The sequence below is a fragment of the Mytilus trossulus genome, chromosome 5, assembly GCF_036588685.1.
Source record: "Mytilus trossulus isolate FHL-02 chromosome 5, PNRI_Mtr1.1.1.hap1, whole genome shotgun sequence".
NCBI lineage: Eukaryota > Metazoa > Mollusca > Bivalvia > Mytilida > Mytilidae > Mytilus > Mytilus trossulus.
The window spans coordinates 4493988-4509301 of NC_086377.1; the positions used below are offsets into that span (position 1 = coordinate 4493988).

Sequence of the window (15314 nt, forward strand, 5' to 3'; positions counted from 1 at the left end):
ATGTAAAACAATTCAAACCAGAAAACTAAAGTCCTTTTTAGCTCACCTGGCCCGAAGGGCCAAGTGAGCTTTTCTCATCACTTGGCGTCCGGCGTCCGTCGTCCGTCGTCGTCGTCGTCCTGCGTTAACTTTTACAAAAATCTTCTCCTCTGAAACTACTAGGCCAAATTAAACCAAACTTGGCCACAATCATCATTGGGGTATCTAGTTTAAAAATTGTGTCCGGTGACCCCGCCAACTAACCAAGATGGCCGCCATGGCTATAAATAGAACATAGGGGTAAAATGCAGTTTTTGGCTTATAACTCAAAAACCAAAGCATTTAGGGCAAATCTGATATGGTGTAATATTGTTAATCAGGTTAAGATCTATCTGCCCTGAAATTTTCAGATGAATCTGACATTCCGTTGTTAGGTTGCTGCCCCTGAATTGGTAATTTTAAGGAAATTTTGTTGTTTTTGGTTATTATCTTGAATATTATTTTAGATAGAGATAAACTGTAAAAAGCAATAATGTTCAGCAAAGTAAGATCTACAAATAAGTCAACATGACCAAAATGATCAGTTGACCACTTTAGGAATTATTGCCCTTTATAGTCAATTTTTAACCATTTTTCGTAAATCTTAGTAATCTTTTAGAAAAATCTTCTCCTCTGAAACTGCAGGGCCAAATTATTTGAAACTTGGCCACAATCATCATTGGGGTATCTAGTTTAAAAATTGTGTCCGGTGACCCCGCCAACTAACCAAGATGACCGCCATGGCTATAAATAGAACATAGGGGTAAAATGCAGTTTTTGGCTTATAACTCAAAAACCAAAGCATTTAGAGCAAATCTGACGAGGGTAAAATTGTTAATCAGGTGAAGATCTATCTGCCCTGAAATTTTCAGATGAATTGGACAACCTGTTTTTGGGTTGCGGCCCCTGAATTGGTAATTTTAAGGAAATTTTGCTGTTTTTGGTTATTATATTGAATATTATTATAGATATAGGTAAACTGTAAACAGCAATAATGTTCAGAAAGGTCAGATTTACAAATAAGTCAACATGACCAAAATGGTCAGTTGACCTCTTTAGGAGTTATTGCCCTTTAAAGTCAATTTTTAACCATTTTTCGTAAATTTTATATATCTTTTACTAAAATCTTCTTCTCTGAAACTGCTGTGCCAAATTGATCCAAACTTGGCCACAATCATCTTTGGGGTTTCTTGTTTAAAAAATGTGTCTGGTGACCTGGCCATCAAACCAAGATGGCCGCCACGGCTAAAAATAGAACATAGGGGTAAAATGCAGTTTTTGGCTTATAACTCAAAAACCAAATAATTTAGAGAAAATCTGACATGAAGTAAAATTGTTAATCAGTTCAAGATCTATCTGCCCTGAAATTTTCAGATGAATTGGACAACCTGTTTTTGGGTTGCGGCCCCTGAATTGGTAATTTTAAGGAAATTTTGCTGTTTTTGGTTATTATATTGAATATTATTATAGATATAGGTAAACTGTAAACAGCAATAATGTTCAGCAAAGTAAGATCTACAAATAAGTCAACATGAACGAAATGGTCAATTGACCCCTGTAGGAGTTATTGACCTTTGTAGTCAATTTTCAATCTGCTTCCTTTGTTTAATATTCACATAGACCAAGGTGAGCGACACAGGCTCTTTAGAGCCTCTAGTTATTTAATGAATGGCTATTATTTATTTTGATTTTATTGAACCATAAAACTAATTTTTGACTCGTCACATTGAATAATCCGCGAAGCGGATTATGTAAAATGTGAAGAGTCAAAAATTAGTTTTATGGTTCAATAAAATCAAAATAAATCATTGCCATTCATTATAAATAAATTTCTATCAAAAATAAGGCTCAAAGAACTTTTTATACTATTTATATTAACAATAAAAAGCGTACACACATGTTGGCGTATGAATAATCAACATCAGAGTGGGCGTGTCGCCATCAAAATTCACAACATGGAAAATAAAACTAATAATTTTAACCAATCAGAAGACAGTAAAAACACCAAATTTATTTATATAAAAAATAACATACTCATCAAAGATACCAGGTCGATAATCTTGTATACCAGACACACTTCAGATTCATCAGTGTCACTTGGATGTTTTGTAGAATTAAGAGACATATTTGTAATTATCTTTGTAGAAAGTTCCTCCTTCAGCTCACATACCTAGCAGTCATAACCATAGCAACCAGTCATCTCACCATAGTTACCATCAATCACCTCGTCATAACCAGGAACCAGTTGTATCTGGTAACCAGCATAGTACTCCAGTCCAACAACAACAACAGCAGCAGGCTGGACAACCAGTGGAATTCAACCATGCAATTAATTATGTCAACAAAATAAAGGTACATTATATTTATAGCCGTGTAAAAAATGGTATGTACCTTGTGGCACCATGGGATCTTTTCCCCAAAAAATATAAAGACTTAAATTGATCATAACTTATACAGAAATGTTCATCACTTATAATCCTAAAGGTACAAGATAAGGGTACATTATCATGTTTATATTAATAGCAATGCAAATAATGGTATGTACTATGTGACACCTGGGGCTCTTTCCCAAAAAATATTAACACTTAAACTGATCGTAACACTTTCACCAAAGTTAATTTTGCTAGTTAAATTTTCATAAAATTTTGACAAAGTATTTTCTTTGACCCTTTTACTAAAATATAAAAATTTCAAAAAATTTGAACCAACCATTTATCAGAAAAATTACACTGGTTATATAGCAGTTTGACAAACACTTATTTTGATCATTGAGAAGCTTATTATTCCCTTAATAACACAATGTAATTAAAACGTTAAGCTGATTTTACATAGTTATCTCCCTGTAGTGTTAGGGACCACCTTAAATTGATCTTAACTTACACTGAAATGTTCATGACTTCTGAAAGTTTTTTTGTGAAATCAGTGATTTTAGGCAGTTAAGCTGCCTTATGCGAGCGCCCTGGATTTGTGTGCTACCCAATAAATGCTGAAATACGTGCCATTGTTATTATCTAGCTGTCTACTATATTATTTATAACTTATTGGACACTTTTATCATACTTTTCATTCTGGATTACAAAAAATATGACCGGAAAAACCTTAAATGATCGTGGATTTTCCCAAAAGTTTTGAAGTTGCACATAGGAAGTAGAGCACATTAGGAATCCTTATGTAGTTTATTATCCCCTGAGCTTTTGGCTAAGATGACAAAGAACAAATGTATGAAATATTTAATCGCCGAAAATATCTAAAGACAAGTAGTTAAGATTTCCCAAATTGCAAAACTCGTAGGAATATTGTTTGTCGTCAATACGTAGTCAACTACGTATATAAGTTCAACTGATCACGCTGTTGGTGGCAATTTTGAATTAGAAGACGGAATTTTCGTATTTTTTTTAATTTAGACGCAGGGGTTCAACTTAGCGGTGGTCCGGGTCTGTGGCCTTCCACTTTTGCAGTCGGACTTTCTACTTAATTACTAGCTACGCCCGACGGATCTTGAAAGAAAATAAAAAAAATAACTTTGCAAACATTTTTACCAAAGTTTCCTAAAAACGATCTCAAACTTATTTTCATCATTACTATTCATTACAGCGATGTTCAATTTGTTCAACCACTAGCTTTTATACAGAAAATTGCTGATAAATAATGTGTAAATCCGAGTAAAATCGTATCTCACTTTCTGTCAAAAACAACATTGTAAACAAAATGGCTGCCGTGAGATTACAATATCGGATCCGATTCCGGAAGCGGATAAGGGTAATCACGGGTTTTGGGGCCATCAACTTAAAAAATCCAGATGGGTGACAAAATACAGCTATGCATGGTAAATAAATATACACTAGAATTGAAAACCAAAATTGTTTAAAAGAAATAAAAAGCAGAAAATATTTTGTATACCAATTTTAATGTCAAAATTTTATACAAGTGACAGCTGGGAACAGTTTATCTAACAATATATATGTTCCTGGTATCAGTATAATTTTTTGTATCAATGCTGACTGTTGGTTATACATGTTAAATGCTTTTCAAGTTAAACATATTACTGCAATTTCAAGGGGTATTTTTCTTCTTCTCATCAGTTAAAATAATTGGAAGTTTCTTATATAAAAAAGATGTGGTATGATTGCCAATGAGACAACTATCCTCAAGAAACCAAAATGACCAAAACTTGGTAACGGTCAAGATCCCCACCCCTAAACAATACATATTCATGTATGGGACAATATAACAAATCATATGAAATATAGGTGGAGTTCATGGGGCCACTCTACCACTTTCTGTTTTAGAATTAATAACGGTCGAGATCTACAATCTTAAACACTATATATATATTTATGTATGGGACAATATTGCAAATCAAATAAATTATAAGGGGGTCCCTATGGCCACTGTACACCTTTATGTTTGAGAACTTTGAAACATTCGAGATCATCACCCCTTAACCATATATACTCATGTATAAGACTATATAACAAATCAAATGAAATATAGGGGAAGTCCCTGTGGTCACCATACCCCTCATGTTTAAGATATTTGAAACAGTTTGGATCCCCAACTCTAGATTAAATAAAATAAAGGGGGAGTCCCTGCAGTCATCTGATTGGGAAATTGAAAACAGTTGAGATCCCCACCTTTGAACTAAACCATATATATTCATGTATGAGAACTAATCAAATGAAATATAGGGAGAGTCCTTAGGGTCACCCTACCCACTCCTGTTTGATACTTAGAAACAGATGAGATCCCCACCCCTCAACTATATATATTCATGTATTGGACAATATAATAAATCAAATGAAGTATAGGGGAAGTCACTGGGGTCCCCCACCCCTCCTGTTTGAAAACTTGATAACGGTTGAGATACCCACCCATAAACCATATATATTCATGAATGGGACAATATAAAAAATTAAATGAAAAATAGGGGTAGTCTATAGGGTCACCCACACCCTCTTGTGTGTGTTGTGAGAACTTGTAAAAGATTTAGATACCAACGCCTAAACCATATTCATTCCTGTTTTTTATTTTAAAAAGATTGAATGACATACAAGGTCAATCTCATAGGCGACACATATGCATATCACTTTGCTAGATCTAACACTTGTCATTTTATTCCAAACTTAGACATCATGGACTTGGGGTGAAGGTGGGAGTCATTTACATTTACTATGTACAGGTCAGTCAGACCTCACCATTGATCCTCGTAGTAGTAAACATTTGTCTGATTTGTGTCTCATATCTTTTGTACTGTAAAACACAAACTCAGTTTTCTTTCCAGGGAAGCAAGTCCATTCATACTTTTACAAGCTCATACTTAAGTCAACTTGAACTACTAATAGTCAACTAATAAGAACAATTACGCTCTGCTATAAGAACTGAAATCATTGCAAATTTGTACCATTGCTGACTCATGAAAGACTCATGACCATTCATGGTCATGTGGTTGCTATTGAAAACCTTGATAAAATATGAATTATTTGCCTTAATGTTTAATTCATTAAATGAACATAAATGCACAATTATATATGAATGTTTGATGTTTGTTCTTTTAAATCTTTAAAAAAAAGTTGAAGCAACATTGCCACAGTTTTCATAATTATGTTTGCCTTGGTTTTGGTTAACTGCCTACAGTGCTTACAGGGCTTTGATTGGAATTACTTATTGATGGTAACAATACAGTGATAAGTCGAAATTGAGGGAAAGGTCATGTTAGAAAAGAATTAACACAGTTCATAGCAAATTTTAGCCTTTCTGTCATAAAACTAACTTCAATACCGAAGAGTACAACATTTGTGCTCAAAACACCAAATTAAGTTTTTTCATTGTTTTATTTCTGAATCTGAACACTCCAAAGTTTTATAAATGTAAGTCCTAATCCCAAGACTAAAGATATTGGTATGATAGACCTTAGTAATAAATATTTAACTATGTAAACACTGCTAACAGTTAATCAGAGAGAAAATAATTAAAAAAATTCCTGCAAACAATATTGTGCATATTTTCAAAGCAAAACAAAGTCTCTTTATTCTATTCTCAATTTTATTGTTATTTATTTACAGAATCGATTTCATGGACAGCCAGAGATCTACAAAGCATTTCTAGAAATTCTTCACACTTATCAGAAAGAACAGAGGAATCTCAAAGAGGTATTGTACACAGTAGATGAGCATTATCCTCATTGTACCAAGTAGTTGAGCATGATCATGATACATTGTAAACTAAGGAAAATTAAAAAAATGCTGAATTTGCAGAATTTTAACATTTTTTAGGTCCCATTTATGGGCATTTTGTTTTCTGGTCTGTGTGTCCGTCCATTCGTCCCTCTTCAGGTTAAAGTTTTTGGTCAAGGTTAGTTTTTGATGAAGTTGAAGTCCAATCAACTTGAGACAAACTTAGTACACTTGTTCCCTATGATATGATCTTTTTAATTTTAATGCCAAATTAGAGATGTTTCTCTATTTTTACAGTCCACTGAACATGGAAAACGATAGTGCGTTTGGGTCATCTGTGTACTTGGGACACATTCTTGTTTGTTTCTTAATATTTTTATACCAAAATTTGAATTTGGTAATCTCTTAAGTTGCATTGATGTAAATTATCTATAAATTATATGAACTGAAGAAATTTTGTCAGAAGTTGAGTTAAAGTAGACTGAAGGCCGTACTTTAACCTATAATGGTTTAATTTTTAAATTGTTATTTGGATGGAGAGTTGTCTCATTGGCACTCACACCACATCTTCCTATATCTATGTAAAGCTGCCTCTAATTCTACAATATTCAAGTTTTACAACTTATAGACTATGCTTTTGCTTATTTTTGAAAACCAAATATTATAATTCATGTAAATGTTTTTATATTCACAGGGAATAGTGACAAGTTACAAGCCTCTGACAGAAGCAGAAGTATATTCACAGGTTGCTAAGTTATTCCAGAACCAAGAAGATCTGTTAGCTGAGTTTGGACAGTTCTTACCTGATGCCAATGGCTCATCCTATGGAGGCTATGTAAGTAATATATTTTATTACAATTTTAATACACAAGAAAGATTTTCATATTATGTAACATGTAAAAATTGACTGTTTTCTCCCGAAAGATAATTAAATAAGATAGGATTTTTAGAAAATTTGGTTTACTATGTATTCAGTTTTCAGTCATTAAAAAATGAAATGCAAATGTTAATGGTAGACACAGATGTCTTGGTTGTCTTTCTAAATCTCAATACCATTTTGGGGGTTGAAATATAGAAAAAAATATAAGTAATTGTTGTTATTATAGCTTTCATCAGTTTATTTGTTGTCTAAGTTTCAACAAAAAGTAACAATTGCCCTATATACTGTTAATTTAGAAATTATTGCGATGTTTTTATTATTGCGAAAAATGCGACTGGGTTATAATGGCAAAAATTTAAAATTGCATTTTGAAATTTTTCATTTGTACTAAACAGGACTTTTCTCAATATCGCAAAATTTTAAATTGTATTTTAGTCTTAGATGACAAAATCACAACAATAATTTCAGAATTTACAGTAATGTGGATTAAACTTTGTTTACATCAAATTATATTCTGCCGATTTCTTGCAGTGTAATGTTTCTGTCATTGTAATATTCAGATTAACATTTGATGGTTCAAAATAGGAGTGAATATTCTGACATTATAATTTTTTATTTAAAGTTGAATATGCTACAGAATGACTCTGCCTTAGGAGTCAGAAATGATCATTCATCTACAGTAAAGAAACCAGGAATGAAAAGTCAAATGAATAAATCCAGTCAGCATAGAAGGCCCTCTAGTGGACAGCAGCCACCACAAAAGGTAGGTCTAGATAGATAGCTACGGCCCTCCAGTGCAGAAAAGGTAGGTCTAAATGAATGGCTACAGCCCTCTAGTGGATAAAGGCACAAAGGGTAGGTCTAAATGAATGGCTACAGCCCTCTAGTGGATAAAGGCACAAAGGGTAGGTCTAGATAGATAGCTACGGCCCTCCAGTGCAGAAAAGGTAGGTCTAAATGAATGGCTACAGCCCTCTAGTGGATAAAGGCACAAAGGGTAGGTCCAGATACTTAAAAAATATTGTAAGAAGTTAATGATAAAACAAAAGTAATTGCAATTTTAATACCAAAACTTCTTATGGTAGTGTTAAATTCACTTATCAAAAAAGCCTTCATATGAGTACCACTTATTTGTTCAACCCTTGTCTCTGTGATTATGTGCGTTTTAAGTTTTCTGCTTATATATTACCTTAACAGTAAGAACAAAATTTTAAATGATATCATATACGTTATTTGACCGTTAGAAAGTTATAGTAAATTTGTATTGACTGATTAGTGAAACGGTTTCTTATTTTCCAGAAACAGAAGACTGGTACCCTGAAGGATATATCATTGGCCGAGGCAGGAAGATACGGAACACTTACTGAGTTTGCTTTCTTTGACAAGGTACATCATAATTCTGTGCCCTAGCTCCTCAATATAGATGGCTTTTCTGTTCATTTATGTTTTAATGTTCTTGAACCCAAATTTAAAATTTTTATCAATCATTCAATGTTTATAAGAATTAAAATTTTAAATTATTTTTGTAGGTGCGTAAAGCATTAAAGTACCCTGAGGTATATGAGAACTTTTTACGTTGCTTAGTTCTGTTTAACCAGGAAGTGATATCCAGATCAGAGTTGGTGCAGTTAGTTCAAACATTTCTTGTGTAAGTATATGATAAGATAGAGAATGGATATGGTGAATATGTCAAACAGACAACTTCCCGACCAAAGAGCAGAAAATAGTTGAAGGCCACCAATGGGTCTTCAATGCAGCAAGAAAATTCTGCACCTTGAGGTTCAAGTACTACCATTGCATTTATAAGTATATGAAACCTGAACATTATAGAACCAAATATTTGATTCTGCTTTAACAACTTCTCATTATATCTTAGTTTTGGAATTTTGTTTTTGACAAATGATTTACTAAATTTATTGAAACTTTGTTATTGGCAAACATTTTAGCAAATTTGCATAATTTTGGGCCGAATATTGTTATTGTCAAATAAGTTGCATATGAAAATAAGAAAGTGTGGTATAATTGCCAATGACCACAACTCTCAACCACAGACCAAATTATATAAAAGTTAAATCACAGCTATAGGTCATTGTATAACCTTCAACAATGAGCAAAACCCATACCACACAGTCCACTATAAAAAGCGTCATTTTGTCTTTGAAGATGGTTGTGATGAATTATGGCATAGTCTTAGTCAGTATTTAGAGTTGGTTTTGATCAGTGTACATAATCATCATTCAATCATAATAAGCCATTGTTCTAGTGTATAAGCCTTATTTTTTACTTAAAAAAATGTTTTGTTATTTTCATTCAGACTTCTTGAATACTGAAAGACATTATTTGCCCCCAATGCATTTTGTCTAAGAAAGATAACTCTATTTTTTTTTTCCAAGTACCAATGAATGACTCAGGGTGGGAGATAGAATAAGGATCAGTGCACTGTAAACATTACATATATTTTCCTCCTAAGTCACATGCTCAATTTGTGATAGAACTTTTAATCTTTCAGTAAATATCCAGAATTATATAAATGGTTTAAAGATTTCCTTGGTTATAAGGAATCAGGTGGAACTACAGAATCAATACCCATGGGAGCCACAGGAAAGGAACGAGTCAGTGGGGATCTGGCTATGGAAATAGGTATGTTACAAAGTCTTAACTAAGTGGGTACCAGTGTTTTATGGTTTTACAAAGGAAATGGAACATCTATCATTAAAACAAATATGGCCGTTTATAATTCTGAAGGTACAAAACCAAACTGATATTGCAACATTGCAACAGAAACATTTTGAATGTTAATTTTACTACTAAGTAATATTCTGTTATCCAAACTTCCTCTATGCTGATGAAGTTAGAAGAAAAATTCAAAGGCAGAGGGGCATTTGTTTGAAGATGAAGGCCACATTAGGGTGATCTTTGTCTTAAAAGGGGAAAAAATGTATTTGTGCCACTTAATTATGTGATAGTTTGAACAATCTCTAGATTTGATGACCCTTTTATTTTTTAGATTATGCAACATGTAAAAAGTATGGAACAAGTTACAGAGCTTTACCTAAATCTTATCCTCAGCCTAGATGTACTGGGAGGACGTCGCTGTGTAAAGAGGTTTGTCTAATTTACTATGTGATCAAGATTAAGCAGGTTCAAACTTGCAACCTTAAGGCTGACATGCTAGCTATCACTGTAGTTTTTTTTAACCACTCAAAAACTTAGGTGGTCAAATTGGTGAAGATTCAACCGCTAAATCTGTATAATTATACCCCCACTTTAAAAAAGGGGGGTATACTGTTTGTCACTGTCTATCCATCAGTCCATCCGTCCGTCGCATTTTTCTCAGGAACTACATTTGGTTTCAGGGTTTAAACAAGTAAGCTATACCGTGTGATGCTTGCATATATTTACACTAATAAAATTATCCACTGTGGCGAGAATATCAACAGTGAGCAGTAGCTGGCAGTTTCACTTGTTTATTCTTTGTCTATTGATGAACAGATCAATCAATCAATACAAACATTTGATAGAAATCAATACAATACTGATTGTGCATGAGATGTTAGATTAATCTTGTTTCTCATTACAATTTACAGGTATTAAACGATACATGGGTATCTTTCCCGTCATGGTCAGAAGACTCTACATTTGTTACCTCACGGAAAACACAGTATGAGGAACATATATACAGATGTGAAGACGAACGATTTGAAGTAAGTTTATGTTTTCACTTTTGTTATATTGATTTAAAGGTGAATACGAGCGTTTTTGAATATCAATATAAAATTCAATGCTTACGTGCAAAAATATAAGATCTGAAAGATGAATTTTCATTCTTGAAAATATGTGGATATGACGTTAAGGTATCTATATAAAGTCTTTTGATAAATGAGAGTACTAAGAATTGTGTCGTATAGAAATGGACCTTCTGCAATTGCATTTGCATGTATTCATGTTCATGTATAAAATTTTGATTGATTTTTGATTGAGAAAAGAGATGAGTTTTGTTCTTTATACAATGCAAATCAATTTTGAAATATTAAAATTCCTAAAAATATATATTTTGTTTTACAGTTGGACATAGTTATAGAGTCCAATTTATCTACAATTAAAGTGCTAGAAGGTGTTCAGAAGAAAATGTCTCGTATGAACTCTGAGGAAGCAGCTAAATTCCGTCTAGACAATACATTAGGTGGATCCTCAGAAGTTTTACATAGAAAAGCTATACAAAGGTAAGTGTCTTTCTAGGTTGTACAGGATCCTTGAAAGTTTTACATAGAAAAGCTATACAAAGGTAAGTGTCTTTCTAGGTTGTACAGGATCCTTGAAAGTTTTACATAGTAAAGCTATACAAAGGTAAGTGTCTTTCTTGGTCATTCTAGATACTGAAAAATTTACATAAAAAAGTTAATATACAGCAAGTTTTCTATAAAATATATAGTAAGTTATTAATTGGAAAATAAGTCTTTAAATCATCATGATAAAATTTCATTTATATTTTCACTTTGGTATTCCGTTCTTGCACAGTGATATAAAATTAAAATGGAAATGGGGAATGTGTCTAAGAGACAACAACCCAACCATATAACAAACAGAGGGTCACCAATAGGTCTTCAATGCATATTTCATTTTGAGCCATCCCATATTCTAGCAAAGGGAGATTATTTCACACCATCTCCCTAACACATGACAGAGCTCTACACAGTTATATAAAAATTAATGTTTTAGTAGCATTGACAGAAGTATACCAGGTTATCTAATTTAAAAATCTGAAAAAGCAATAATGAACAAATACCTGGATATACTAGGAGGTAGATACGACAAGTTTTTTTTAACGATCCTGACTACACATGAAGGTCTTTCACCGTCACAAATTATGATCAATTATGCAGATAGTACAGAGGTATAAAACCAACATATTAAACTGTATTTCTATTGACAGGATATATGGTGACAAATCTCCAGATATTATTGAGTATCTTAAGGGAGGCCTAACTTAAAGTTATAATTGTATTTCTATTGACAGGATATATGGTGACAAATCTCCAGATATTATTGATGGTCTCAAGAAAAATCCTGTGGTAGCTGTGCCATTAGTGCTAAGAAGGTAAGAGTAACTTCCCTTTGTATTATCTCCCCTGGCTTGGAGGCATCACTCCAAGGAGATTTACCATCTGTATATTTGAGTAGCCAAAATTATTCGTATTTATTGCATTTTTTTTACAATTTGACTGGTTGATCTCAAAATAAAGGTGTGAGCAGTATTTTTATGCCCAATTTATGGACATTATATTTTCTGGTCTTTGTGTTCGTCCATTCGTCCATCTGTCCCGCTTCAGGTTAAAGTTTTTGGTCGAGGTAGTTTTTGATGAAGTTGAAGTCTAATCAACTTGAAACTTAGGATACATGTTCCCTATGATATGGTCTTTCTAATTATAATGCCAAATTATATATTTCCTCCCATTTTAACGCTCCACTGAACATAGAAAATGATAGTGCGGATAGGACATCTGTGTACTGGGGACACATTCTTGTTTTTAGAGTTTTAAGAAGCAGACAAAACCTGTAAACCTCAACATCTTCTGAACTTATGTTAATAGATCTGAGAGCCCTATAATTTTAAAGAATGTTGTAATGGATAGGTAATTGAGATCTGCTACGATTAAGTTTTCTAGATTGGAAAGATAAAGTTTTGTAGTTCTTCTTTTATCAATACATCTACAGTGCTTTACAGATATATATATATATAATTTATTTCAGATTAAAAGCAAAAGAAGAAGAATGGCGGGAAGCTCAGAAAAACTTTAATAAAGTGTGGCGTGAACAAAATGAAAAATATTATCTTAAATCATTGGATCATCAGGGCATTAACTTTAAACAGAACGATGTCAAATCATTACGATCTAAGGCTTTGTTAAATGAAATAGAGACTATATATGATGAGGTTGGTATATAAATCATTGCGATCTAAGGCTTTGTTAAATGAAATAGAGACTATATATGATGAGGTTGGTATATAAATCATTGCGATCTAAGGCTTTGTTAAATGAAATAGAGACTATATATGATGAGGTTGGTATATAAATCATTGCGATCTAAGGCTTTGTTAAATGAAATAGAGACTATATATGATGAGGTTGGTATATAAATCATTGCGATCTAAGGCTTTGTTAAATGAAATAGAGACTATATACGATGAGGTTGGTATATAAATCATTACGATCTAAGGCTTTGTTAAATGAAATAGAGACTATATATGATGAGGTTGGTATATAAATCATTGCGATCTAAGGCTTTGTTAAATGAAATAGAGACTATATATGATGAGGTTGGTATATAAATCATTACGATCTAAGGCTTTGTTAAATGAAATAGAGACTATATATGATGAGGTTGGTATATAAATCATTGCGATCTAAGGCTTTGTTAAATGAAATAGAGACTATATATGATGAGGTTGGTATATAAATCATTGCGATCTAAGGCTTTGTTAAATGAAATAGAGACTATATATGATGAGGTTGGTATATAAATCATTGCGATCTAAGGCTTTGTTAAATGAAATAGAGACTATATATGATGAGGTTGGTATATAAATCATTGCGATCTAAGGCTTTGTTAAATGAAATAGAGACCATATATGATGAGGTTGGTATATAAATCATTGCGATCTAAGGCTTTGTTAAATGAAATAGAGACTATATATGATGAGGTTGGTATATAAATCATTGCGATCTAAGGCTTTGTTAAATGAAATAGAGACTATATATGATGAGGTTGGTATATAAATCATTGCGATCTAAGGCTTTGTTAAATGAAATAGAGACTATATATGATGAGGTTGGTATATAAATCATTGCGATCTAAGGCTTTGTTAAATGAAATAGAGACTATATATGATGAGGTTGGTATATAAATCATTGCGATCTAAGGCTTTGTTAAATGAAATAGAGACTATATATGATGAGGTTGGTATATAAATCATTGCGATCTAAGGCTTTGTTAAATGAAATAGAAACTATATATGATGAGGTTGGTATATAAATCATTGCGATCTAAGGCTTTGTTAAATGAAATAGAAACTATATATGATGAGGTTGGTATATAAATCATTGCGATCTAAGGCTTTGTTAAATGAAATAGAAACTATATATGATGAGGTTGGTATTGAATTTCAACTTTTTAATAATAATATCCGGATAAAATTTTGTATGCCAAAAGTCTTTAAAACTTAATTTTTTTCCCCATAGATCTAAATATTTTTTTTATACCCATTGAACATAGATTTTTTGGTCAATGCAAACTTTGCATGACGTCAGGTTCATCTACTTGCTTATATGACAAGGTTGTTCATATTTACTTTTGACTAGATGAGTGTCATATTTGTTCCTAGTACTAAACAACATAGAAATACTGAATAACTGGTTTATAAAGACTGCTAAAACAATAGATTAAAGTAGATAGTTTATGTAACTGCATTGGGAAAAAAATTAATTTCAGGATTTTACAAAGAGTTTGGATGCTTTATAGTTACAAAATATTTATTGTGATTTCAGCGACAAGAACAGTATAATGAGAGTAGTAATGAACCGTGGAACCCACATCTAAGTTTACATCATAAAGATAAATCTATGTTAGAAGATGCAGCTTCATTAATTATTCATCATGTGAAACGACAGTCAGGTAATTCTAGGTTTTGGTGGGAAAGGGGGAGGTAATAAATCTAACATCCTGACATTTTGAAGGGGAGATAATAGATCTGACACATTTTTATACGACCGCAAATTTTGAAAAAAATTTTCGTCGTATATTGCTATCACGTTGGCGTCGGCGTCGGCGTCCGAATACTTTTAGTTTTCGCACTCTAACTTTAGTAAAAGTGAATATAAATCTATAAAATTTTATCACAAGGTTTATGACCACAAAAGGAAGGTTGGTATTGATTTTGGGAGTTTTGGTCCCAACATTTTAGGAATTAGGGGCCAAAAAGGGCCCAAATAAGCATTTTCTTGGATTCGCACTATAACTTTAGTTTAAGTTAATAGAAATCTATGAAATTTTGACACAAGGTTTTTGACCACAAAAGAAAGGTTGGGATTGATTTTGGGAGTTTTGGTTTCAACAGTGTAGGAATTAGGGGCCAAAAAAGGGCCCAAATAAGCATTATTCTTGGTTTTCGCACTATAACTTTAGTTTAAGTAATTAGAAAATAATGAAATTTAAACACAATGTTTATGACCACAAAAGGAAGG

At 32.6% G+C, this 15314-nt stretch overlaps 1 protein-coding gene across 2 annotated transcripts in view; it reads left to right on the forward strand.

The window, feature by feature from the left end:
* Positions 1-15314, forward strand: part of LOC134718466 (paired amphipathic helix protein Sin3a-like) — a 42185-nt gene that overhangs the window by 11204 nt on the left and 15667 nt on the right. For both annotated transcript variants that reach the window (XM_063581005.1, XM_063581006.1), the window contains 13 exons: positions 2164-2370; positions 6081-6167; positions 6886-7026; positions 7694-7834; positions 8371-8457; positions 8601-8719; positions 9581-9711; positions 10079-10176; positions 10659-10775; positions 11137-11294; positions 12089-12169; positions 12823-13006; positions 14619-14745. In XM_063581005.1, coding sequence (XP_063437075.1) covers positions 2164-2370; positions 6081-6167; positions 6886-7026; positions 7694-7834; positions 8371-8457; positions 8601-8719; positions 9581-9711; positions 10079-10176; positions 10659-10775; positions 11137-11294; positions 12089-12169; positions 12823-13006; positions 14619-14745 — 1678 coding nt within the window. The remainder of the gene's footprint in view (positions 1-2163; positions 2371-6080; positions 6168-6885; positions 7027-7693; positions 7835-8370; positions 8458-8600; positions 8720-9580; positions 9712-10078; positions 10177-10658; positions 10776-11136; positions 11295-12088; positions 12170-12822; positions 13007-14618; positions 14746-15314) is intronic.